Consider the following 26,814-nt stretch of genomic DNA (forward strand, 5'->3'; position numbering starts at 1 on the left):
TTCCAGGTGGTGAAGACGGTGGGTCTCAGGGAGGTGTGGTTCTTTGGCCTTCAGTACACAGACAGTAAAGGCTACGTCACGTGGCTCAAACTCAACAAGAAGGTAGGACAATTGAAATGGTAATTAATCAGGAATTATTTGTTAATTTTAACCACTTAAACCATCTGGAGTCCTCCAGGGCTCTATACTAGGTCTGTTAGTATTTCCCTCTGCATAAAATGGCTTTGCTGAAAATAGCCGATCTACAGGCTCACAACACTTGCAAGCTTTATGATCTACAAGTGAACAACTCGCCGCAAGGCGAGTTGTTCACTTGTAGATCAGAAAGCTTGTAGATCCGTCTCTTTACGGCGAGCCACCCGGTTGTACTGCGGAGGTAAATTAAGCTTAAAGCTGGTTATTCATGAGTAAGTTTGAAGTGTATTGTAAGTGTTATCTGAACCAGTGTCCTGGCGGTTTGTTGCTTCCTAGGTGACCGAGCAGGATGTGAAGAAAGAGAACCCACTGCAGTTTAAGTTCAGAGCCAAGTTCTTCCCAGAGGACGTCTCTGAGGAACTCATCCAGGAAATCACACAGAAACTCTTCTTCCTACAGGTATGTGTATGCACGTGCACGCACATACGCACACACGCACGCATACACACATGTTGGTTTCACAAACTTTGGAAGACATTGCATTGACATTAATTCCATATCCGCTTACCCTAACCACAACCCTATGAAACTTCAGTCAAATCTAATACGGACACCAATTTTGTCCCCAATTTAAACCCTTGTTTATACATACTGATCCCAAACTACTGCTTTCGTGTTACAAACAAGCACATGTGATATGCACGAGTTTGTCTCAATGGTGGTAACCTTTCCCAATGTGTGTGTGTGTGTGTGTGTGTGTGTGTGTGTGTGTGTGTGTGTGTGTGTGTGTGCGTGTGCGTGTGCGAAGGTGAAGGAGGCCATTCTAAATGATGAGAACTACTGTCCACCAGAGACAGCGGTCCTACTGGCCTCCTACTCTGTCCAGGCCAAGTATGCTGACTACAACAAAGACATCCACAAACCTGGATACCTATCCTCCGACAGATTACTACCACAAAGGTACACACACACACACACACACACACACACACACACACACACACACACACACACACACACACACACACACACACACACACACACACACACACACACACACACACACACACACACACACATACACACACACACACACACACACACACACACACACACACACACACACAGTAGGACCACTGTCTCTGGTGGACAATAGTTCTCATCATTTAGAATGGCCTCCTTCACCTTCACACACACACACACACACACACACACACACACACACACACACACACACACACACACACACACACACACACACACACACACACACACATTTGTTAACACAGGACATACTCTGCTCCACGTCGTACATGTTTTCATTACTTTGTCGTTTTACGTCTTACGCCCCACATGAAATATGTCTGTATGTCTGTCCAAAATCATATTCTTGTGACCACTAGAGGCACTGCATTCAGGGCTGTTCTCTCTCCCATCTCAGTACCTAACCCTCTCCAACTCTGTCATTTTCATTCCATCAGTCTTCATTGTGAGCGTGTGTGGTACTTTGTATCCACATTAGTCTGGAACTAAAGTGATAGCTAATTCTGTGGGGCCCTTTCTGACCTGTCTAATTCTATATATATATATAATTATTTGTCTATTTATCTTGTGCGTGTATTTGTTCCCTACAGAGTTCTGGAGCAACACAAACTGACTAAGGAACAGTGGGAGGAACGAATACAGACTTGGCATGAGGAACACAGAAGCATGCTCAGGTGTGTGTGTGTGTGTGTGTGTGTGTGTGTGTGTGTGTGTGTGTGTGTGTGTGTGTGTGTGTGTGTGTGTGTGTGTGTGTGTGTGTGTGTGTGTGTGTGTGTGTGTGTGTCACAGTGTTGGTTGACACACACCATGCATGCAATGTAAAGGACTGACACTTCGATACACACTGACTGCAACATTAATTTTTATGAATAATTTACTCGCTGCCGTGATACAGGTTGGCGCATGCAACCTGTGTGTGATCACCTTGGTATGCATGTGCGTATGTGTGCTGAGGGGGCTTTTTTGTGTTCTGTGTGCGTGTGTGTGTGCGTCTGCGTCTGTGTGTGTGCCGTAATGTTGATGTGTTGTTTGTGTCTTCAGAGAGGACTCTATGATGGAGTATCTGAAGATCGCTCAGGACCTGGAAATGTATGGGGTCAACTACTTCGAGATCAAGAACAAGAAGGGCACAGAGCTGTGGCTGGGTGTGGACGCGTTGGGACTCAACATCTACGAACACGAAGACAAGTAAGGACCAGTCACACACTGTAAAATGTGTATTCATTTAACACTGAGACTTTACAAATGTAACACGTCCGTTCGGTTACGTTTGCACAGTCTCAGTTACACTCCTTGTTCATTTTGATATTAATTTAAAAAGAGCCTGGGTTCATTTTTACTCTCATGGGTCAATTTATGACTGGGACATGAATGGGACAAAATGCATGTGAGAAGGACGTGGAGGATCGTATAGCAGCTATAGAGTAGCTGCATGATAGAATAGGGTTTTAATTGGATAAGGTTTCACAGCCTCCTGCGTAGCCTTGCTGCAGCATCGGTTTGACAATGCTGCCCTCTTTTGGTGGTGTGACAGTACTGCAAATAAAACAGACCACATGAGCAATCTTCATAATTTATTTTTGATTGACCATAATAATCTTAATGTGATCAGCATGATTTGTAGTTTAAGTACTTTTAAAAATAACTGCTATATATGAAGCCGTTTATAGAAGAGATTTCATGAGAAATGGATTAAAATGCCATCATGATCCCGAGCGGCTGTCATCAATATTTTAAAATGCCTGTATATCATTTTTGCACAATATGTGCATAACTATTATTTTCAGAATGCATCTTACCTATTATTCAGATTAAACTATTGACGTATTCTATGTTAGGTTTATCTTTTAAATGAAATTCTTGATTCTTATTCTACAGTATGTTCGTATTATTCTAATTAGCAGCCTATAATGAGATGTTAAAGCGGTGGTGGTTTTCATTGTCTGATGGTGGTAGATTTCACCAGCCATGGAAAACAGCTTAGTAGATCTGGTACCAGAAAAAGTTGCCCACCCCTGGTTTACTGGTATGTTTCCAAAATCTCATGCTGGTGTGATGCTAAGCTTTTGTTCCAAGCTTGTCTTCAGTGACTTATTTAGCTCTTACTGAAAGAATACTCCTGATACAGGATACAGGAGAATATGTATGTATGTATTTACTTACCTACCTACCATGGACCGATTAAAGTGAAAATGGGCCCTGTGCACAAAATCGGTTTTCTTATCGTAAATATGAAGTTTTGCCAAATTCTCGCATTTAATCCAGGTCTGTTGTTTTGCTTGTCAAGTGGATCTAAATCTGATTTTGTCCTACAACTGGGAATCCAAAATAAGAGTGTATTTTATTTTACGCTGTATTATTTTACATAATTGGAAACGTGTCATTAGACAACACATGTTTTATTTTGAAATCTGCCTAGTGGAAGTAGATGAAATGGACCGAGGGGTCTCTGAACTCCTGTGTACATTGATCAACATTTCAGTTTTCACATCAATGTAAATGAGCCAGAGTTAGCAAAGAGATCATTTTCATCCGTAGTCCCTGATAATAACCAAACGTTTTCCAATGGACCTGAAATCCTTGCAGACTTACAGAAAGACTCTTCCTCTCAACAGCAAGCTCAGAGCCCCTGCCATTGAACTTGATAAGCTGACAGGCGTTTTCAAACGTAGATTTACGAACCAGGAGATAACGCGATCCGAAGATTTACTGCTCCATTCACTTCCTGGTTAATTTATTTGAGAAATAACCTGTATCTCGGCTCCTGTGTTTTACAATGTGTTTTTGGCCAAACATGCTATTTTTAACAGCGGATATTGCCGGATAACAAGCGAACGGGAGGTGCGATGACATTTTTTTTTGCGGAAGCAGTGAAATCCGTGATTAGTAACCATCAGGGGATCGATCATACTGGAGCTAAATATTCTGTGACTACTTAAAAAGGTTTGAAAAATTGAAAAAACCCTGGCAGAAGCTAAACAAGACAGGTGCACTACCCCTGGCAGTGAATGTGTTAGAATATAACTGTTCGAATAGTAATCTTTTGTCATTTTTCCGTAGGTTGACACCAAAGATCGGCTTCCCCTGGAGCGAGATCAGGAACATTTCCTTCAATAACAAAAGGTTTGTCATCAAACCCATCGACAAGAAAGGCCCAGTAAGTAAATATAGTAAACAATATAGTGATTTCCTGTTGTAATGTGAAATTCATAACACTTTTTAAACATTTCTGTACATTTCATAATTGGAATTTTGCTCTTCATGTGATCTCTGTCCTCTGTCCACCAGGACTTTGTGTTCTACGCCCCACGGTTGCGGATCAACAAGCGCATCCTGGCACTGTGCATGGGCAACCATGAGCTGTACATGAGGAGAAGGAAGCCAGACACCATTGAAGTGCAGCAGATGAAAGCTCAGGCCAGAGAGGAGAAACACCACAAACAGATGGAGAGGTAGCACCAACTCAGCTAGCAATTTAAATGGCCTTACAGATCCATTTGGACCTTTTGTTCTCCAGTTGCAGTATACAGGCATATTCACATGCACACAAGAATGCAATACAAGCAAACATGCTCCAACACAGAGACGCATTGTCAAGTAATAGTAAATGCAGTTGCAAGTGTCTGTAAAGTATTTTCTGACCAACTGGGGGCAGAAATGCAACATGTTCTTAAGCTTTGACTCAATAATCACAAGAAGGAATGATTGTTATAAGATGATTCAATGACAGACAGCCTAACTGAAATAACATGAATAAATGACATGACAAGAAATTCTATTGTTACTTCTGTATGTCTCTCATATTTCTTTTCATGGAACAGAATGCTGTCTTAAAAACAAACAAAGTAATTAAAATAAAAGCTAAAAAGTTGATACTATAAGTAGCAGTTGATGTGTCAGCTGTGTAATTTGTTTTGTTCTGACAGAGCACAGCTAGAAAACGAAAAGAAGAAACGAGAGATTGCAGAGAAAGAGAAGGAGCGGATAGAGAGAGAGAAGGAAGAATTGATGGAGAGGCTGAGGCAAATTGAAGAGCAGACGCGGAAAGCTCAGAAAGGTACAGTATACAGTTTGTACACTCTCACTTACAATACACTTCAAACTTACTCATTTTCTCTGTGCACGGGAACTCAGTCCAACTTATAGACCTTTGTCTGGAAACAACACAGTTGCCCTGAATCTCTTACCAGATTACCAGCTCATGTTGTTAATTGCAGTGAGTGTGGTTCAATAGACGGGTTTCTGCGCAGCTAGAGGGCAGAACGCAGCATTTGTCACTGCATATGGCTTACACAGCCTGGATGTTGACAAGGGTTTCCACATGTCTCCTAGCAACAGTAGACTCTTAACCCTGTCAGTAGTAGGCCCACATGCACACCCACATGCTCATGCACACACATATTAAAGCAATAAGCCCCAAGAGGCCGTGGTTTACCGTGATTTACAGCTAAGGGCTGTTGTTAGGCCTAACATGGAGCTGAGTATCTAAAACCCCCTTGGCTGTTTTTCTGTTGCTCGTTGCCACACCATGTTCATTCACAGTCAGTCCTGCATCCCTACTCAGAATATCTGGAGATGTGAGTGGTCTGCTTCCTCGTGATGGGCAGTTCAGAGCAGACTATACCAGGTGATCTACTCTTTTGCTCGGTACCAATGTCCAGCAAAGCAGACTCTTCTTTGCAACTGAAATGGGAGGGATGCCACTATAAATCGGAACTTTACTGGGATGGTTACTCAACGAAAGGTTGCATGAGAAGTCTTGTGTATGTTCCGTCAAGACAATCCTGGAGCTCTTTGCTCATTGTCCATTTTGGCCGGCACCATATACTTTCGGGCTTTGAAAAGGTTAATCTTAGCGCTTGAGACGTCCGACTGTCATATTGGATGTAAATTATTGCAAGCACTCCCGGCGTGTCCTTTTCTTGTCAGGAATTCCTTTCTTCTGCTGACTAAATATGAGCCAAGGTATTTGAAATCTTACATTTTCTTGATGTCAATGCTGATTCAGGCTGGGCGATATGGACAAAATCAAATCTTTGATCAAACACCTCAATATCAATATTGTGACGATAACGTCATATTGTGATTAAGTGATTAAGACCAGGAAAAGACAACTCTTATGCCATACGATATTACAATATTCAAAATCCCAGAGGATTAGTTTCATATCACAGTATCAATATTATATCATTATATTGCCCAGCCCTAGTGCTGTTCACAGAGCGGATGGATGATTCGACTCTTCATTCAGATGCAGGCATTCTGTCTTCTTGGCGTTCAGCATTAAGCCCAATTTGGCTGCCGACGTTTCAGGAGATGTTAAAAGCTCTTGAGCAAGGCACTTGGGTGGTACAGAAGTAAAGTACCTGTCCACCACTAGGGTTTCCAATCCACCCTGCATTCAGTTTGTCCAATCTATACTAACACAATTGAAGCCGGGCGGGGAGGGTGATCGTTGTTACTGCATGTAACTCAACTGCCACTCAACTGCATGTTGAGTGGAAGGAGTAGGGGGGTAAAGACTCTACGTTCAAATCAAATCAAATCAAACTTTATTTATATAGCACATTTACAACAATCAACATTGACCAAAGTGCTGAACATGGAGGATAACCACAGAAACAGGCCAGTGCAACAACATATTCACAGGACAGAGCAAAAATAAATAAATAAAATAAAACATGAGAAACACGGTAAGTGACAAAAGTTTAAGCAACAATAGCAGCAGAAACACATGTGTGGGAAAGAATTAATTGGCATAATGACTAAATTGGGGGAACAAAAAGAAAAACAGCTCTTGAGCTGAAGATATAGTGTCAGCTATCAGTGTGATGTCACCGGTGTAGTCTAGGTAGGTCAGCCACTTCTGGCTTTGATGATCGGATCATCTGCCTCCTGCTTGTCTGAGGACATGTCGACGATGAAAAATTACTTACTCATCTCTCAGCAACAGAATTTGAAAACACTTTATTGCTCAAAAAAATGGAACATACAAGGCAATGACAACCAAGAATGAAAAATATTATAATATGTGAAGACTAACAATTAAATACATGGACGTACAGTATAGAACTCACACTATAAAGTATACATTCAGACTAGACAGCCTAGACAGACAGCATATGTTCAACAATCACTCACTCACTCACTTCACCCACATGCTCAATGATTCACTACATTCATGCAGGCTTGAGTAATGCCTGAATTTAATACTAGGTTGGGCCGTAAATACCAGACCTACAAGCTCTCAATGCATCGTGATGCGACGTGTTGTGAGCTTTTAGACCTGCTATTTTCAGTGTACAATCAGTACAATCAGTCTACACCTACATCCCCGCTGACTCGTTTATAATCTATATCTGAATTTCCATACTAACATACTATTTAGTATGCCCATTTAGTGCAAGACTTTTTAGTATTTCCAAACACTTAGTAGCTAGGTGAAATGCATTCTATTACGAAATATTACAGTATGCAATACTGGACACTATGCTGGTATAGATATCCCACAATGCAGTGAGGTAGCTGCGACAACAACAACGTACGGTACATGGCGTGCAGCGACCAAATCTCTGGCGCAACATCACTCCTCTATTAAACACACACATCTAGAATGTAGTTGTTTGATGAAGTGGGAACAGCTATGCAGTACCTTGCTTTGTCACAAGATGGGGCACTTTCCTAACATTCCACGTTGTCTGATTAGTATGGCCAAAATTAAATATACTATTGTGTATGCAATCAAAAGTATGTTGAAAAATATACTGCGTGATGTGATTTCAGCCAGAGACAAATTGTGTCGTTTGTCAAGCATTCACCTTTTTTAAACAACCATGTGTCAGTTCCCTGTGCACACAACTGATTTTTAGGGGGAAAACATAGCAAAGCAAACAGTGTACAAATAGCACCTGACATGGAACAACATCATAGAAAAGGTCACACGCTGTAATTTAATAATGATAACATGTCATCACAAAAATAACAAAAATACAGGACTTGAGGGAGAAATGTCAGTATTTTTGAATGCAGGCCGTTTCAACAGTTGGCATGTATTCCAGTGCAAAGCCATGGCATGTTTGAGGTATTTGCATAGAAGTAAGGCTTGAGCAAGTAGGTGGCACAATTATTACAGGGACAGAGCTCTCAGCTCTGTACCTGTTTTGATATTGGCAGTATTCTGTCACTTCTTCTTCTTCTTCTTCTTCTTCTTCTTCTTCTTCTTCTTCTTCTTCTTCTTCTTCTTCTTCTTCTTCTTCTTCTTCTTCTTCTTCTTCTTCTTCTTCTTCTTCTTCTTCTTCTTCTTCTTCTTCTTCTTCTTCTTCTTCTTCTTCTGCCACTTTTCGCAGTTCTGGCTGAACCGTGCTGTCGCTTTTTACGAAACTCGGCCATATGGTAGATGGTCATGAAAAACGATCAAAAAATAATTCTCACAATCTTTCGTCCAAAGGTGGCGCTATAGCACTCAATTGAAAATGCCAACTTTGAACAGGTACAACTCATGCCCTGTTTGACCTAGAGCCATGAAACTTGGATACACACATGCGTCTCCTCATGCTGAACAACTTTCACACTCTGACTTTTGACCTCTGACCTTTAGATCTCCCACCATTTTGAATTATATGAAAAACAGTCATTGGCTCCTAACTTCTGCATTTTTTCACTTATGGAAATTCCGCCGCCTAGAAGTTGTCAGCAGAGGTCCAAAGTTCAAGTGTTTTTTTTGTAATTAAAGTATTTATTCTTTTTTCACAAAACTTAACAGACAAAACCAACAACACAACAGTACAGACAGTACAAATAATACAAAAAATAAAAATACAAAAAATAAAAAATAAATAAACATAAAAACAAACAACATAAATTAAATACACCTAACACAGGCAGTCATAACACAACTAGACTAAGCGGACAACACCCCCTACCTCCCCTTTGTGATTTTTGATTACACATCAATTGCGATCTGTTTCAACATATGATCAATGCAGCAAACCTTTTATGTACAAAAAGAAGTAGTCCCACACTAGATGAAACTTCCCTTTAACATTATTTTTTCTGGCAATCAAGTATTCATAAGAAGCGGTCTCAGTCATAAGTTGGGTCCACTCTGCCAGCCCTGGTGTACATGAGCTCTTCCAATTTCTTAATATTAGCCTGGATGCAGTGATAAGTCCTGCAGTTATCAATGCATGTTCACCTTTACTGACACCTTGTGGCAAGAGTGTGCTGTCTCCAAGAAGACAGAACATTGGAGATTCGGGCAATGTCTGCCCCAGCCAATCCCCCATTTTCCTCAGAACCTCTTTCCAAAAAGGTACTACCACAGGGCATTCCCAGAAGGCATGTAAAAATGTTCCAACTTCCCCTTTACATTTCCAACACCTTTTGTCTTCGACCAGACCCATCCTAAAAAGCTTCACAGGAGTGTAGTAAAATCTATGTATGATCTTGTAGTGTGTAAATTTACTTCGAATATCTCTAGTGTTAAACGTTTCGTGCAGATTGCTCCAAAATCCTAGGATTCCATAGATTTTAACTATTGCAGTTTTATGAAAATTATTCATCTGCGCCTAAAACATACATGCAGACTCACATTTCTTTGAAACTTTGCAGAAATGTACAGGGTCATTCCAAATATCACTGAAACCAATCTTACTCCAATTGGCCAAAGGGGGGCGCTATAGCAATTTTTTGAAAATGCAGACTTTAAACAGGCATAAGTCATGCCTCGTTTGGCCGAAAGTCGTGAAACTTGCTTACACATGTGCCTTGACTCATGAGGAACACACGTATCGATTTTACCATTAAGCTCCGCCCTTAGATTTTCCGCAATTTTGAGCAGTTTGAAAAATACTTGTTTTTGCCAGTTCTGGCTTAACCGTGCATACGCTTTTTACGAAACTCGGCCATATGGTAGATGCTCATGAAAAACTACCAAGAAATAATTCTCACACTCATTCGTCAAAGGGTGGCGCTATAGCACTCAATTGAAAGTGCCAACTTTGAACAGGTACAACTCATGCCCTGTTTGACCTACAACCATGAAACTTCGATACACACATGCGTCTCTTCATGCCCGACAACTTTTGTGGTCTGACTTTTGACCTCTGACCTTTAGATCGCCCACCATTTTGAATTATATGAAAAACAGCCATTGGCTCCTAACTTCTGCATTTTTTCACTTATGGAAAATCCGCTCCCATCATTATGTCGGCAGAGGTCCAAAGTTCAAGTGTTAAACGTTTCGTGCAGATTGCTCCAAAATCCCAGGATTCCATCCTACTATAATTCTAGTAACCTCACGGCAGTGTCTTCGTTGGTTGGGGGGACTCTTGATCAAACTGCGCATGCGTCGTTGCCAGGTTTTGCGAGAGAAACAAGCAGCAAGGTCTATGAAAACGAGGCCAAACCAAACGAACCCTACAAGCAACGAGGTCTATGAAAAGAAGGCCAAACGAAGCATTCACGCATATACCTTGCCTCTTGGAAAACAGCCGATCTACAAGCTCACAACGCGTCCCCACACACACCAGCACTTTCACAACCAACGCCAAAACACAATACCACCAATATTGCCACTAAAGCGCTTACAATACGCGGACATGGCAACACCAGGCTGCACCATAGACCCCGCCCACTCTTTCAGTGCACTCTTACGGCCGCTCGGATCTACACAGTACACACCAGACTTTTCAAAGCGAGCGTATGCGTTGTGCGTACCGTTTGTTTAGATTCAATTGATTATCAATGACACCGGCTACACCAGGCGCGCGGATACGCGCGTCCCCCATACGCAGACTTTTAAAATAGGACTGTATCTAAAAGTGAGCGTGTATGCGTCAAAAAGTCTGCTGTGTTTCGTGTGTGTGTGTTTGCGACGACGGGGGGGACGGGAGTAGCATCGTGCCTCTGTGGTGTGTGTGTGTGGCTGGGGTGGAGATGATCGCCCGTGTCTGTTCGCGATGGGCCACGGGCCGCATGGATGTACTGTGGTGTGTGTGTGTGTGTGTGTGTGCTCGCGACGGCCGACGGCTCCGCCTGTTATATGCGCGGGTGTGTGTTATGTGCCTCCACGACGGGATGTGCACCCGTGTGTGTGTGTACACACGACTGACTACACCAGTGGTTCTCAAACTTTTTCATGTCAAGGACCCCCAAATTGACACTTATTAGCCCGCGGACCCCCATTTGAAAAGATAAGCCAGGGACCCCAATAAGAGAAGGTTTATACGGCTTTCTAGCAGTGATTCTCAACCATTTTAATGTCAAGTACCCCCAGTTTGACATGTATTAGGCTACGGACCCCCATTTAATGGCATTTATACCTGGGGCCCGAATTTATATTATAAAATCAATGTTAATTTAACTCTGAGAGTGTGCAAATGGAACCATATGGACCCGTTAGGGTCCATTTGGTTCCATTTGTACACTCTCAGTACACTCTCAGTACACTCTCAGAGTTACAGAACCATAAGTTGAATTGCAAACAACATGACTGTATCAATGAATACATGTGCAAATGGTAAAGATAACCTGAAATGCATATTTGAGAGTACGTTTTTTAACGTATGACATACTTCATTCTGAAAATAGCCGATCTACAATCTCAATCTATTCCGTTTCCATGGCGCTCTCTCTCTCTCTCTCTCTCTCTCTCTCTCTCTCTCTCTCTCTCTCTCTCATCAAACTATTCCGTTTCCATGTCTCTCTCTCTCTCTCTCTCTCTCTCTCTCTCTCTCTCTCTCTCTCTCATCTATTCCGTTTCTCTCTCTCTCTCTCTCTCTCTCTCTCTCTCTCTCTCTCTCTCTCTCTCTCTCTCTCTCTCTCTAGTTTCCATGTCTCTCTCTCTCTCTCTCTCTCTCTCTCTCATCTATTCCGTTTCTATCTCTCTCTAGTTTCCATGTCTGTCTCTCTCTCTCTCTCTCTCTCTCTCTCTCTCTCTCTCTCTCATATCTATTCCGTTTCTATCTCTCTCTCTCTCTCCAGTTTCCATGTCTGTCTGTCTGTCTCTCTCTCTCTCTCTCTCTCTCTCTCTCTCTCTCTCTCTCTCTCTCTCCATGATGGCTGTGTTGTGTAGTCAAATGGAGCCACTCTCTCTCTCTCTCTCTCTCTCTCTCTCTCTCTCTCTCTCTCTCTCTCTCTCTCTCTCTCTCTCTCTCTCTCTCTCTCTCTCTCTCTCTCTCTCTCTCTCTCTCTCTCTCTCTCCCATGATGGCTGTGTTGTGTAGTCAAATGGAGCTAATAAGGACTAATAAGCTGTCAAACACACAAACAAACACACAAACTCTCTCTCTCTCTCTCTCTCTCTCTCTCTCTCTCTCTCTCTCTCTCTCTCTCTCTCTCTCTCTCTAGTTTCCATGTCTGGCCCTGTATTATCGCTGCTTGCAGCTATATTGTCCTTTTGTGTTGTAAACTGCCCCAAGGTCTTAACATAGAAAATAACATGAAATGCTGTATGTAAGAAATTACAGGAAAATGACCTTTTATGGAATGTGAAGAATACATCTCTGATATACTGTTATCACTTTTCATTGTGGTTACTTTGTGATGAATGGTTTATTCATTGATTGAAGCATTGAATGCAGTATTTTACTACATCACGGCTTCATCCAATAAATGTTCCTTTAACCATGCACTTAAGCCCTATTTCTTGCTTTGTTGTGTGACGGTGTCGCACGAAAATAGCCGATCTGCAATCTCACGACATGTTGCACAGTGACTCGTCGTGAACTTGTAGATCTGCTATTTTCGCAAATTGTGTTGGAAAATATTTTCCCATAATGACATGCCAAAAATAGGGATGGCAGGTTACAAGTGGTTAAAATGTATCATCATTCAGGGTCAACATTCATCATCACAGTCATCACTATTGTGTATTCATTGTTTTGAATCAGAATCTCAGAATCAGTTTATTGGCCAGATATTTTCACATAATAGGAATATGACTTGGTGCATTGCTCTTACATAGAAGAAGAAAAAAATATATACTGCCGATAAGATTAAAAAAATAAAATAAAAGGTAAATAATAAAAGTAGAAATAGGAACCCTAACGCTAACCCACACTGTGAAACGTTTAAGATTTACATTTGCCTTGGTAGTCAATATTGAAAATGTTAACGTACGTGCGTGCGTGCGTGTTGTGCGTGCACTCCACAGAGCTTGAGGAGCAGACTCGCAGGGCGCTGGAGTTGGACCAGGAAAGGAAACGGGCGAAGGAGGAAGCCGAGAGGCTGGACAAGGAGAGGCAGGCGGCTGAGGAGGCCAAGGCAGCACTGGCCCAGCAGGCTGCCGACCAGAAGAAGACCCAGGAGCAACTGGTACTCACCCTGCTCCCATACGGCACTACATTAGTGGTTCTCAAACATGTCCCCCATCTGAAAAGATTCCGTGCCAGGGACCCCATAAGAGAAAGTTTGAGTTAAACATTTTCGAAATGATTCACAATTATTTGTAAAGATTTTTCAAACTTTTTTGAAAATAGCCGAAGTATAAAATAGGGTTGAAGCGGTTGAACTGATTTTGATGCTATATTAACACATTTTTCCTGGGGATTCCCTGGAACCCCCCCCAGGACCACATGAAGAACCGCTGCACTGTTTATTCGGTATTGCTTGCTGACAAGAACTGACCTTCAAGACATTATTCTTGTCAGCAAGCAACACCGTTGTGCGATGGAGTAAATTGAGCTTTTGAGTTTGTGAACAGACAAGTACATTCGTTGAAAGCCTGTTGGCATGACAGGGGAATTCTCTGAAAATGATGCACTGTAAGGATTAAGTTTTTAATCTCCGCACTTAAACCCTTCATTAAACCCTTCAAAGGAACTGGCAGTTCTGGCAGTTGACCTTGGCTCACTATTCGACGAGCCTCTCATAATAAATCATATGGTTCACTAACAATCACTAACAATCCTTCCATTTATTGAGCCAAGCCATAATTCATGGCAGAGCTCTGTTTAGGCAAAACGAATCAAGTTTGGCTGAAGACATAGATTGTTAGGCAAACTTGATGCTGAACTTCCCTGGCTAAACCAGGTGTTATACCGCCGATGCAGGTAACGCTAGACTTTTCGGAAACACCATAATATTGCTGTCGGTACCTCACAGATTCTTTTTTTCATGCATACTGTAAGTGTAATACGAGCCAATATGTATGCTTAAATAGGGTAATGTAATTGTCTCTACTTAAATGTTGCAAATAATCTCTTATATGTGAATGTGGTTGGTAGTAATAATGTCATCTTTTGAAGATAAATATAGGTTCAGGATATAAAGGTTATTCTCAGTTTAAATATAGGCCTAATATAATTAAACTATTAGTTCCTACTATTTTGGTGCTTTTCCATTGAATGGTAAATTCTAGCGCTAAAGAACAACTTAAGCAGGTTTGGTCTATTCAAACAAGATTTCAAACCTTTTTTTTTATTGATGCAAGAACATAGGCTTTTCTTTCAGTGTACTATCTTCACAGGAAGAGAAAGGCTGCAGTTTCTATTAGCTTAGAAACCCCACCGATTATGTCATCGGTAGGTAGATTTCTGAACTGTTCACAGCCCTCTGAGGCACAAGCAAGTAGACAGAAATGGCGCTATCTTATAATGTGCATTAGCCAGGACCAATTATATGGAGATAAGATTGAAAATGGGTGAAGTCAAGTCCTCCATTCAATTTGATCCATTTAAAATAGTACGGTCACGGTCACACATACGCTTCAGAAGCATGCAGAGTGTCAGCTTCCCCATTCATCTCCATTCCTTGGGAGCAAAGGGGTGGAGCTGACCGCTTTGGCGTGTTGACGATGTTGACGCATGTGGCTTTCAACACGTCTAAAGCGCGGAGTTCAACATTTGTGAACTCAGAGGTGTCAGAAAAGAAAAGAAGCCCTGTTGCTTACCCCACTTGGCAGGCATTTCGCTTGTAGTTTTCTTCCAGTTAGCCAACCACGCCAACGTAAGTGAAACAAACTACACACTGCCCACAACCCGCAGGACAACATGTGAAATTGATGTACCTGACGCCTCGGCATGCCTTGGCTACAATGCTTCTGACGCAGATGTGTGACTGTACCCTGGTCCCTGATGTTTGCCAACCTCGCAGGCCCAGTGGCGTAAACAAAACTTCTTTATGCGTCCAATAGCTTATTCTGCCAACGGGGATTTTCATGAGCATGTGTGTGTTTGTGTGCACGCTTTCTGCTCTGTGCAGGCTGCTGAGCTAGCGGAGTTTACTGCCAAAATCGCTCTGCTTGAGGACGCCAAGAGGAAAAAGGAGGAGGAAGCTACAGAATGGCAGCACAAAGTAACGGTTACCTCACTTGCGCACGCTGTGTGTGTGTGTGTGTGTGTGTGTCTGTCTGACTGTGTGTGCGTGTGTGTGTGTGTGTGTGTGTGTGTGTGTGTGTGTGTGTGTGTGTGTCTGACTGTGTGTGCGTGACTGTGTGTTTAACCTGAGCAGCTCTACGACAAAGTTCTGTCATTGAAATGGTGTGTCTACGTCCATGCATGCCTGTATCTCTGTCGATATAGGCCTACGCTCAATATACCTCTACTTTCTGCATGTGTCCTCATGTTTCTCTACGTACCCTCACGTCCATCTCCGTGTCCACCAGGCTCTGGCGGCCCAGGAGGACCTGGAGAAGACTAAAGAGGAGTTGAAGACGGCCATGACATCGCCCCTGGCCCCGGACGAGCAGGATGAGAACAGCGAAGAAGCCAGTGCCGAGCTGCTAAGTGACGGGGTCACCAGCCAACGCAGTGAGGAGCAAAGAGTCACTGAGGCGCAGAAGAACGAGCGTGTCAAGAAACAGCTTGCGGTGGGTGTGATTTTAGGACGTATACACTGTAAAAACTGTGAAAATCTTTACATTCTCATAGGTAACATTATTAACTGCTTTTCTATGTCACAAGTGCTCAGCAACTTGATACTGAAATTATTTGGGAGACAGGGCCTGTGTTTTATTTGAAAGTTGCCAGTGTGTGGTAAGATAAGTTCCCCTTGATCACCAGTAGCTTCAGATGTTCACTTAGCCATCTCTCCTCATCAGACTTGCAGTTCAGCAATTTTTATTTGTATTTTATTTGTATTTTTTTTACAAACTTTTTAGAAAGATTTTTTGAACTCTGCCTGTAATGACATGCCGAAAATAAGGAAGCCAAGTTGAAAGTGGTTACCACTTGACGCCTCTGCATAGTCCCGGCTTGGCATGTTGCGTCTCTAGTCTCTACCCTCATAAGTATATAGGGTTTAAGGGGTTACATACTGGTGCCATTCTGATTGTGTACCAGATTGTCAACTCAAATCCCTCTGGAATTGAGGCTGGGTAGAACATGTGGGCCTGCTGAAGTGTTTATGTTTATGTTTATTAAAGGATCCCCATTAGAGACACATGAATGAGCCTCTAGTCTTCCTGTGTCCTGAACAAAGCAAATACAATACAAATGTACAACTAAAAATACAAATAAAAGAAAAATAAACAATACAAATAAAAATGTGTGTAGAGTAGACCAGAGAAATACGTACACCAGGTCAGTTACCTGCAACAAATGCTGGGTGAAAGAAATCAATAAAACTTTTTCATTTGTGGGTAAGGGCATGAACTAGGATCGGATCAGGGGAGATTAAAAAAATAGTTAATTGCAGTAGGTGTCTCCAGCGAGAGACTTCTCCACTGCTTGATTTGTTATTCAAGCGAGAAGAAGCAAACTTAAACTACGGACAGTAAACAATGTTCTTTTCCTCCTCACAGTCTAAAACAATCTAAAAAAATCACACCCAGTGTGAAGTGAGCGGTGCTATTTATGAGCGAAGTTTTAAGTTAAAAGTCACAGCACGTCCTGCAAAGATAAGTATTCAGACCCTTTGCTGTGAGTATTCAGACCACTGTTGCTCAAAAACAACAGTGGTCATCACAGTGATGGAAAAAAGTAATGTTTTTGAAGTGAGTGGTGCTATTTATGAGTTCTTAATTTCATCATGCGTCTCGCTAGCCAATCACAGTACGTCACAGCCAATCAGCCAATCACAGTACAGCGAAAGACAAATTTTCGCGACGGAAAGAAAAACTTTCGCCACGGATGGGTCCCAAACCCACTTATAGGAGTGGCTACACCGCTCAAAAAATAAAGGCTGTTGTGGTTGTTTACTTTGGTAGTTGGACAAGCTGTGTCAGCTTTTAGCCTTCTCCAGTTTATTGACATTTTTACTGCGGAAGCTAGTCTCCTTTTGAAAGTTTACAGTTAAAGTAACAAATCAACCACTTTAAAGTGATAACAAGTGAGTGTAGCCTACGAGTTTGATTCCAGGTGCGGGTTGGATCACAGGTTTTTTATAAACAGGTTGTGTCTGGTTACACTGTGGCGTGGAGGGGTTCTTAAATAGGAACATGCAGGACTCTGGTAGGCCTATAGACTGTTTCAAAATGTTTACTGGATTCTCTCTCTCCATCTCTCTCTCTCTCTCTCCCTCCTAGGAGTTGAGCTCAGAGCTGGCCGAGGCCAGAGATGACAGTAAGAAGACACAGAATGACATGCTGCATGCTGAGAATGTGCGGGCCGGTAGGGACAAGTACAAGACGCTACGCCAGATCCGACAGGGCAACACCAAGCAGCGTATTGACGAGTTCGAGTCCATGTGAGGAGAGAGACTGGGGGAGGGAATGCACGAGGGAGAGAGACAAAGAGACAGAGATTCGGAGGGGAGAGTCTCATTGCCATGACAACGCCTCAGCAACCTGCCCGCACCTTTCTGACTCCCTCGGTTACCCATCCCACCTCACCCCCGTTTAATCCTTTGTCCCTGGAGATTAATTAAGGCCATGGGGCGGGGGGGGGGGGGTGTATGGCTTCACCCCTGCCCTTACGCCTTGCCAAAGCTCTGCCCATGATTAGCGGTTAGCCAATCAGACCGCTCCTTGCTTTAAGAGCTCTGCCCCCAAGCACATGTCTTGTAACTATTCCATTTGGAAAATAGCAAGCAGCATATCCTGTTTAAATGAACTCCTCCATTGAGCAAAAAGGACAATTTTAATGCTTGCATGTATGATTGGAAAAAAAAAAGAAAAACTGCTAGAAAAAAAAGACTGATGAGAGAAATTGGTTGATATCTTGCTTTTATTCAAAGGAGGACAAAAAGAGAAAATGGCCATTTGTAGCTTTTTGATGTTGCCGGTAAACTTGTCTGTAAAGCTTTAATATCTGTACCTTACTTTTACTTTTTTTTTTTGTCATCAGTCGGACAAATTTAAATGATTTTCTTTTAAAATCTGCCTTATTTGTCTCATTTCTTTCCCACCTTGTTACCTTTTGTCATTTTGTGTTGGAAGGTTACCTTGTTGGCAGTCAGTCTTACCTGTCTTTGACTTTATCCACTAACTTTTCTTAAATGGCTTTTTGTTTGCAGAGACTCATCTCTAGTAGTTTTAACCCTTTAAGAAAGTTCAAATTTGAAATGATGCACGTATACGTTGTCCTGGCATTCTCCATCCTTTGAAGATACATTTGTTGAAATATATATTTTGGCTCATGAATAAAATGAAATTTATATTTCCTACTATGCAGCTATTCTGAGGGTATTGACTGCGACATTCAGTCAGAGTGGATTCCGTTGATGAAGGACTAGGTCAGAATTTTTCATTAAAATGCCATTTTGTCTTTGTAGAATATGGATAATATTGTTGATTGCCTGGGACATTAAGTCGAATGGATAATTTACAGATGCAGTGATTTAACAGCTTCCATAAACTGAGTACAGTATGGGTATGAAACTCCTCCAGTACCTGACAATAAATAACTGTTTGTGAGGGATGCAGTGAGAACACGTAAGGCCATTTGCGTAGAGGAAAGATAAGCACTTTTCACGACAGTAACTACATGATGATTATGTTCGTTTGTGCCGATGCCGCTCAACTGCCATTCCTGTTGTGCTCTGTCGTACAACGGTGTCGCAAGACACCGTCGTACGAAGAAGTATAAAGCAGGCTTCAGACAGCAACGCTCAACAGTTGAGGCAATGGCATTGACATAAGATTGGGCAGTGTCAAGGTTTTATTTATTTATTTATGTATTTATAATTTGAAAGTGTTCAACACGTGGTAGTGTTCATTAGTCTCCTTGGAAATTATGAAGCACACAAAGAAAATTTGAAATACAAAAAATGACTTAAGTTGGCTTCGTTGTTTAAGTCCAAGCCATTAAATACAATTCACAGGTTCTTTGCTGTTTTTTTTTTCTTTTCATACATTTCAATGAATTTGAATAAAATAGCAGTTCTTCATTAAAGACTGGTAAAGGTTGTGTTTTTATACATTTCCAAATGAAAAATCCCTAAAATAAAAAAAAATATCACAGAGACATTCATTGGTTTATCCTCCCATTTGTTTTGCATGTGGTACTATAATTTGTGGTGAACCACGGTAAAAAAGAATTTGGATTCTTGACAGTGATACATATCACATGTTTTGATACTGTACATAAGCACAAAATTAAAGCAGATTCTCAGTCAAAATGCTACATGTAACCAATTCTTCTGAATGTCCATGTATTTTAATGCAGTGTAATACAGTAATACAGTAAATACATGTACATTTCCCCTAATTATATATTTTTCACTCGCATGCATTCATGGCCAGGTAGGTTATAATATAGGCCTACACACACACACACACACACACACACACACACACACACTGGTAACCGGAACGGTCGGCCCAAAACATAGTCGGCTCCATTTTTCCGTGAGAACAGTCGGCACCAGCGAGACCCGCTGGTGAGAACAGACTACAAACCCTATATTAAGTTAGCTAGTAGCAAAAAAAAAATTAAACGACGGAGGCATGCCGCCTGAAGCGGACTTGAGCCACGAGAGGCACCGCCGAGCGAGCCGTTAGGCGAGTCGCTGTGTCGAATGTTGCGACACTCTAAAATTCTACACTCTATTATTTTGTATTATTATTATTCTTTTGTTCATGTGTTTTTAAGATGTTGACCTTTGGTTGAACCTTGGGTTGTGTTGGCCTTCTGTTGCCGCAAGCAACTCTATGCTATTTTTAATATCTGGCATAGAGTTGCAATACCTACCCTTGACAGCCCATTCATCCAAACAGAAAAGTCTGATGTGATTGTTGGATTATCGTCTTTGTATCTGTCAAGTTTTTGTTTCATAAAAATCCACCGATGACATGTTATGACCTACTTTCTGTCAATAAATTCTGTGCAGGCGATATTATTTTTTAAGTGTTGGAGTTTGGAAGCGCTCGTTTTCAATAACGCAACTTCCTAACTCGAAATGATCACCTGCACGGAATGTATTGACAGAAAGTATCTAATTTTATGAAACAAAAATACTTGGCAGATGGATCGGCAGAGGATAATCCAAGCTTTCCGTACAGCTGCAATGTTGGTGAGTTTAACGTTGTTTAATGCAATCACATTGGACTTTGGATGGATGGGCCGGATATATAAAGCCAGACATTGAAAAGTTGCATGATGCATCTAAGAGTTTCTTGCGGAGGTAGTTACTACTGTAGGTAGGTAGGCAGTAGGCTACATGTATGGTAGGCTACCAATCAATCACCATTTGTGCTCGCATTACACTGATGTTGGTTACATGGACTTGTGTTGCATTAGAGCAGTGGTTCCCAAACATTTTAGCTCGATTCCCAAAAGAGAAATGTGATGCCTCCTGGGACCCAAACTGTGAAACACTTGTAGATCAGCTATTTTCACAAATATCACAAAAAATGAAAAACGTCATCGGGGGGCCCTGTAGCAACTCATAATGTAATAACGGCTCATAATGTAATAATGGTTCATAATGTAATAATTTAAATGTAATAAAAACTCATAATGTAATAATCAGCTCATAATGTAATAAAAGAATTAGCGCATAACGTAATAACAGATTTTTCTATAATGTAATGTGGGAATCTAGGTGACTGGTGCACCCACTGCACCTGACCACCATGACCAGGAAGTATAAAAGCCAGCTCCTCCCAGTAGAGAGCCATTTGTCTCTGCTGTAGGCAGCATGGTTCATGCAGGGAGAAGGAGAACACATGGTAGGCCAAAAACTGAACCTTGTAGATCTGCTACTTTGTGCGACCCTTTTGTTTGTTGTAGCTCATGCTAATGTTTAGCTTATTGTTTGAGCACATGTTACTACTGGCTTTTGTTTGTTTGGTTGCCTATTTTCTGTTGAGCACATGGAGGCTTCCCATGCTCTTTAGCACTTTAATTTAGCCAACAGCATTGTGTTTTATTATCTTTTAATGCATTTATTTATTATTTCAGTTTTACAAATGAAGTGACCTCCTGGTGGTGTCTGTTCTGTTCTGTCTGCCCTACCTGGAGACACGGGTAAAGCAGTATCTTATGCATTGCCTTTTTGTGGATTTTAATGTATTTTAGTTTGTAACATCACTGTCTTCTTTTATACAGCAGCTCTGGTGTTGAGGTTGCCCCCTCGCCTTGGCCTTATATTGTGTGCACCGTTACTGCAACACAAAGTAGGTTTTAAGCTGTTTTGTTCTTTTAATGATTTGAATATAATGTTTTATAGTGTGATACTAGGGCTGGCAACTAATGCGTTTTGTTTGTCTCCTTAAAGGGACCACACCGGCCACTGTTTTCCACTGTTAATTTACTCTTTTTGTTTTGTTTGTTTGAGCCATCTAGCCAAGGTACACTGTAGGCATAGGTTTTAACATTTATCCATATTGGCATATTTTAACTGTTTCTCTCCTCTGTTCTGTTACAGTTTAATTCATGTAACCCTGTTCAAGGCCGGGTCCGCCCTGCTGCACACGGCTCTCCTCTCAGCTTGGGACTGCACTGGGGACCCCTTTGGTTTTATTGGTGTGTATTCATATAACCTGGCACTGCATGTTTTGTATTTGAGTTTTGTATTTATATTGCTTGATTTCTTTGAGGCCTGTCCCCTTTTCTTTCCCCTAGTTATTTTGGTATTCACTGTGTGCACCCGCCCTTCCTTATAATGTGAGAGGTAACTGTTAGATTGCCATTTTAATACTAAATACCTTGCCTTAAATACCTTAATTGTCGTGCTAGTTTGTAATAGACAGTGATGTGTTTTGTAATTTTATGGTAATAAAGTTGTTATATTTTTCCACAAACTGCCTCTAGTAAAATAATTGTTCCTGTTTAAGGGAAGTTGAACAGAATAAGGTTTAAGGGTTCCTCCTGCCCCCTCCACAAGCGGGAGGTGGCGTAGTCAGGCATATTACAGTGGTACTACTCAGTTACTACAGTAATAATGTGTTACATTATAAATCTCACGTGGCCGCTTATAATGTAATAAAAGTTCATAATGTAATAATGTCTCATATTGTTGAGAAAAGTAAAGTGTTACATCATAATAATCATTATCAGTATCATGGTCAGTATCAGTATCATGGTCAGTATCATGGTCAGTATCATGGTGAGTATCATGGTGAGTATCATGGTGAGTATCATGGTCAGTACCATGGTGAGTATCATGGTCAGTACCATGGTCAGTACCATGGTCAGTACCATGGTCAGTATCAGTGTCGGTATCATGGTCTGTATCATGGTCTGTATCATGGTCAGTTTCATGGTCACAATGATACTGGCCATGATGCCGACCATAATTAACCATGATACTGGCCATGATACTGGCCATGATACCGACCATGATACTGGCCTTGATACTGACATTAAACTGACCATGATACTGACACGATACTAACCATGATACGTATATGATACTGACATTATATTGACATGATACTGACCATGATACTGACCATGATACTGACATTAAACTGGCCATGATACTAACCATGATACTGACCATGATACTGACATTAAACTGACCATAATACTGTCATGATACTGACCATGATACTGACCATGATACTGACCATGATGCTGACATTCTACAGACCATGATACTGACCATGATACGTACATAATACTGACATTATACCGACCATGATACTGACCATCATACTTGCCAGGAAACAACAATTTGAACCGTTATTGTCTCCGCCAGGCCGAAAGGCATGGCTAGAGAGTATGTTTTACCCCTGTCTGTCCGTCCGTCCGTCCGTGTGTCTGTTAGCCCGGCCGCTGCGAAACTGTGCACACACACTCCCTGGATGCCAAAGCCGAACATCTGCCCCAAAATTTTCAGATTGTCCTGTTATAGCGCCACCAGGAGGCCGATTTGTGCAAAACACATTTTTGGATATCACTCCTACAGATTTTGTCCAAACCTCACGCAAATCGGTACACAGTATCTATATAGTCATGTGATCAACACGGGTCTCTCCGATTTTTATATTCTATCCTGATTGGCTAAGATTGGCTTCCAAAGTTTGCAGGATTGGTTCGTTTTGAACAAAATGCCTCAAATCATCAACGCAGTGTGCGATTGCCGTGAAATTTTGCGCACACCTTCCCACTAGGCCGAGGAAGAAATGGCACCCTTTTCACATTGGCCTGTTATAGCGCCACCAGCAGGTCTAATTTAGCAAAACACATTTTTGGAACAAAATGCCTCAAATCATGAATGCAGTGTCCGATTGAAAGGCCTAAGAAGAAATAGCACCCTTTTCACATTGGCCTATTATAGCGCCACCAGGAGGCCACAATAACCTCCCTGACCTGGCGGAGACCTGTGCTCCGGGGAGCACTTTTTCTGGTTACATTATGCAGTGTTATTACATTATGAGTGGCTACGCAAGATTCTTAATGTAACACATTATTACATTATGGGCTCATGATTTTATTACATTATGAGCTGATTATTACATTATGAGCTTTTATTACATTTAGTTTATTACATTATGAGCTTTTATTACATTTAGTTTATTACATTATGAGCTTTTATTACATTTCGTTTATTACATTATGAGCCGTTATTACATTATGAGTTGCTGTAGCAACTCATAATGTAATAACTGCTCATAATGTAATACATTTACAGTAATAAACCGGGCTAACGGTGCCAGAGATTAGCTGTTCACAGACGGACGGACGGACGGACGGACAGGGGTAAAACATACTCTCTCGCCATGCCTTTCGGCCTGGCGGAGACAATAACGGCTCAAATTGTTGTTTCCTGGCAAGTATGATGGTTAGTATCATGGTCGGTATAATGTCAATATCATGTACGTATCATGGTCTGTAGAATGTCAGTTTCATGGTCAGTATCATGGTCAGTTTAATGTCAGAATTATGGTCAGTATCATGGTCGGTATCATGGCCAGTATCATGGTTAATTATGGTCAGTATCATGGTCAGTATCATGGTGACCATGAAACTGACCATGGTACTGACCATGATACTGATACTGACCATGATACTGACCATGGTACTGACCATGGTACTGATACTGACCATGATACTGACCATGGTATGGACCATGATACTGATACTGACCATGGTACTGACCATGGTACTGATACTGACCATGATACTGACCATGATATTGACCATAATTAACCATGATACTGGCCATGATACTGGTCATGATACCGGTCATGATACTGACCATGGTACTGATACTGACCATGGTACTGGTACTGACCATGGTACTGACCATGGTACTGACCTTGGTACTGACCATGATAATGATACTGACCATTTGTGGTATTGCTCTATGACCATACTAGCGGCCAGGCATCAGTGAATCAGGCACGGAAGCAGCTATTCACCTAGAAGGGCAGAACAATTGATGGACTCCCCCCAACACGAGCTGCACTGATTCAACATACAAAGAGGGCAGCCTACCAAGCTGGCCACTGCTGGGGACAGGCGATGGTTGCAGCCCCTGAACTCCCATCCCCAGGTGAATGGGGGTGGAAGAGGAAGGAGACAGGTGAATGCAAATAATTTAATCCACTTCTTTACACTTGTAAACCTGTGATCTGACAATAAAGCTGATTCTAATTTTGACAGGAGGATGGGAAGTGCACTGGACCACACAGAAGCGAGCCTGGCCTGTCGGGAACTCTTCCGCTGTGGTTGCAAAAAGGGATGCAGTGGACAATGCAGATGTGTTAAGACAGCACTTCAGTGTACTGCCCTTTGCTACTGTGGTGGACTGTGCAACTAACATTGTGTAGATTATCTGGCTTTATTGAATAGACCCCTTAACAGACGACGTCACACTGCTAAGAACCAATATGTGCGGAACCAGTATGTGCGCAATGAAACCCATTCTATCAGGTCTCGCTAGGACGCACCTCACTAGCCAACACACAAGAGGGGGTTGGGGTGTATTTGCGCTGGGTGAAACCAGCGCAAATAATTGGTCTATATGCCATTATGCTATGACTCATGAGTACTCTGTCTTTGTTGTGTCTTATAGTCCATTTAAAATAATTATGCAATGCGACTACTAATAAAAGAGTGAAAACAGTGAAGTACTGCATTCTTGACTCTCACGTGTCAGTTTGAAAACATGTAGGCTACTGTACTACATCATTACATATTTTGATGGGTTTACAATTATTGAATTAACTGAATGCCAGATATATGTAGTTAGGTAGTAGCATGTTGTAAATAGTACCACTGTATTCCTCATCCTTGAAAATGTAGGATTAGTCACCAGAATCAAGATCCTAGGTGGTCTAGCACCTGAGTTATTGGTAAAATGACAGCAGGTGGTGGCCATTTTGGAAAATGGCTGCCATAGTTACCACAGGACAAAACTGCGATGGCCCTATAGCCAAAAATGTTCCTTATGGCATGCCCTAACGGTGTGCCAAATGTCATGCTTTTATCGTAAAGTGTACGATTTTTGCTCGAAACGGCCGGACTAATATTGTGTTGAGTTTATGGACGGTTAGCTTGGTTTGTTATCAGTTCATGAAATACAGATTGAAAAGTATTATAAAAAAATGACAAACATCACTGAGTGTTAATTAGGTGTGTAAGCCTATTAGTGATCTGTTTAATGTTTTCTTTCAAATACACTTTCTTTTCTCTTTTTATCCCACGATTTTTGTAACCCATTTTTTTTCACCCAGTGCCAATTGACTAAGCTGTAATCCTGGGCACTACTCTCCCTCTGCCAGCCTGGGGGAGAGCCCCAAACTGAGCTCAATGAGCTTGTAGAACTGCTATTAAAAAATATATGTATTGAATATGTATATTCTTTTAAAGCGAACATTTGTAACTCAAATCTTTGCTTCTAGGCGGGGGTCCCTGGAGCAACATGGTCTCCCCTACGTCCGTGTTCAAATACATATCACTTTGGGGGTCCTTGACATGAAAAAGTTTGAGAACCACTGATATAGCATCATTTTTTAAAACAATTTGTAGACTCCCTCAGAAGCAAAGATTTGAGTTACAAATGTCCACTTAAAAATATATAAATATATATTCAACAATTTGCACATATTTTCACGACAAAGATAGCATATCTACAAGCGCATAGCCAGCCAAGGATATGAAGACTGACAGAGGAATTCCCCCAATCACATGACACCCCTCTACTACTTGCCCCGCCCGTTCTCTGTCTCTGCCACATTCTCTGCTGTGAATCCCTATTCCCACAGAACCAACCTGGCAACCTGCACTGCAGCTGCACTGCAGGAGAGATCACTGAGAGCGACAGAGTCACAGAGCCCAAACAAATTAATACTAATCTAAATACA

At 41.6% G+C, this 26,814-nt stretch overlaps 1 protein-coding gene and 1 long non-coding RNA gene across 5 annotated transcripts in view; both read left to right on the forward strand.

Moving 5' to 3' along the window:
* Nucleotides 1-18,204, forward strand: part of LOC311063951 (radixin) — a 57,204-nt gene extending 39,000 nt beyond the window's left edge. For 2 of the 3 annotated variants that reach the window (XM_084083595.1, XM_084083596.1), the window contains exons 4-15: nt 7-102; nt 472-594; nt 944-1,095; nt 1,770-1,853; nt 2,221-2,367; nt 4,240-4,336; nt 4,468-4,631; nt 5,106-5,236; nt 13,333-13,493; nt 15,381-15,473; nt 15,784-15,987; nt 17,644-18,204. In XM_084083595.1, coding sequence (XP_083939721.1) covers nt 7-102; nt 472-594; nt 944-1,095; nt 1,770-1,853; nt 2,221-2,367; nt 4,240-4,336; nt 4,468-4,631; nt 5,106-5,236; nt 13,333-13,493; nt 15,381-15,473; nt 15,784-15,987; nt 17,644-17,808 — 1,617 coding nt within the window. In that variant the 3' untranslated portion in view covers nt 17,809-18,204. The remainder of the gene's footprint in view (nt 1-6; nt 103-471; nt 595-943; nt 1,096-1,769; nt 1,854-2,220; nt 2,368-4,239; nt 4,337-4,467; nt 4,632-5,105; nt 5,237-13,332; nt 13,494-15,380; nt 15,474-15,783; nt 15,988-17,643) is intronic. The other variant, XM_084083597.1, reaches the window with a different exon arrangement.
* Nucleotides 18,205-21,176: 2,972 nt separating this feature from the next.
* LOC311064777 lies at nt 21,177-25,494 on the forward strand. 2 transcript variants are annotated; one of them, XR_014602749.1, is made up of 6 exons: nt 21,177-21,228; nt 21,461-21,526; nt 21,608-21,675; nt 21,927-22,024; nt 24,826-25,031; nt 25,112-25,494. It is a non-coding gene; the product is annotated as an uncharacterized lncRNA (long non-coding RNA). The 2 variants fall into 2 exon arrangements; XR_014602750.1 differs by lacking the exon at nt 21,461-21,526 and having other exon boundaries at nt 21,191-21,228.
* The last annotated feature ends 1,320 nt before the right edge of the window (nt 25,495-26,814 follow it).

This window comes from Gymnoscopelus microlampas (genome assembly GCF_963454915.1).
Source record: "Gymnoscopelus microlampas genome assembly, chromosome: 17".
In the NCBI taxonomy this organism is placed as follows: Eukaryota; Metazoa; Chordata; class Actinopteri; order Myctophiformes; family Myctophidae; genus Gymnoscopelus; species Gymnoscopelus microlampas.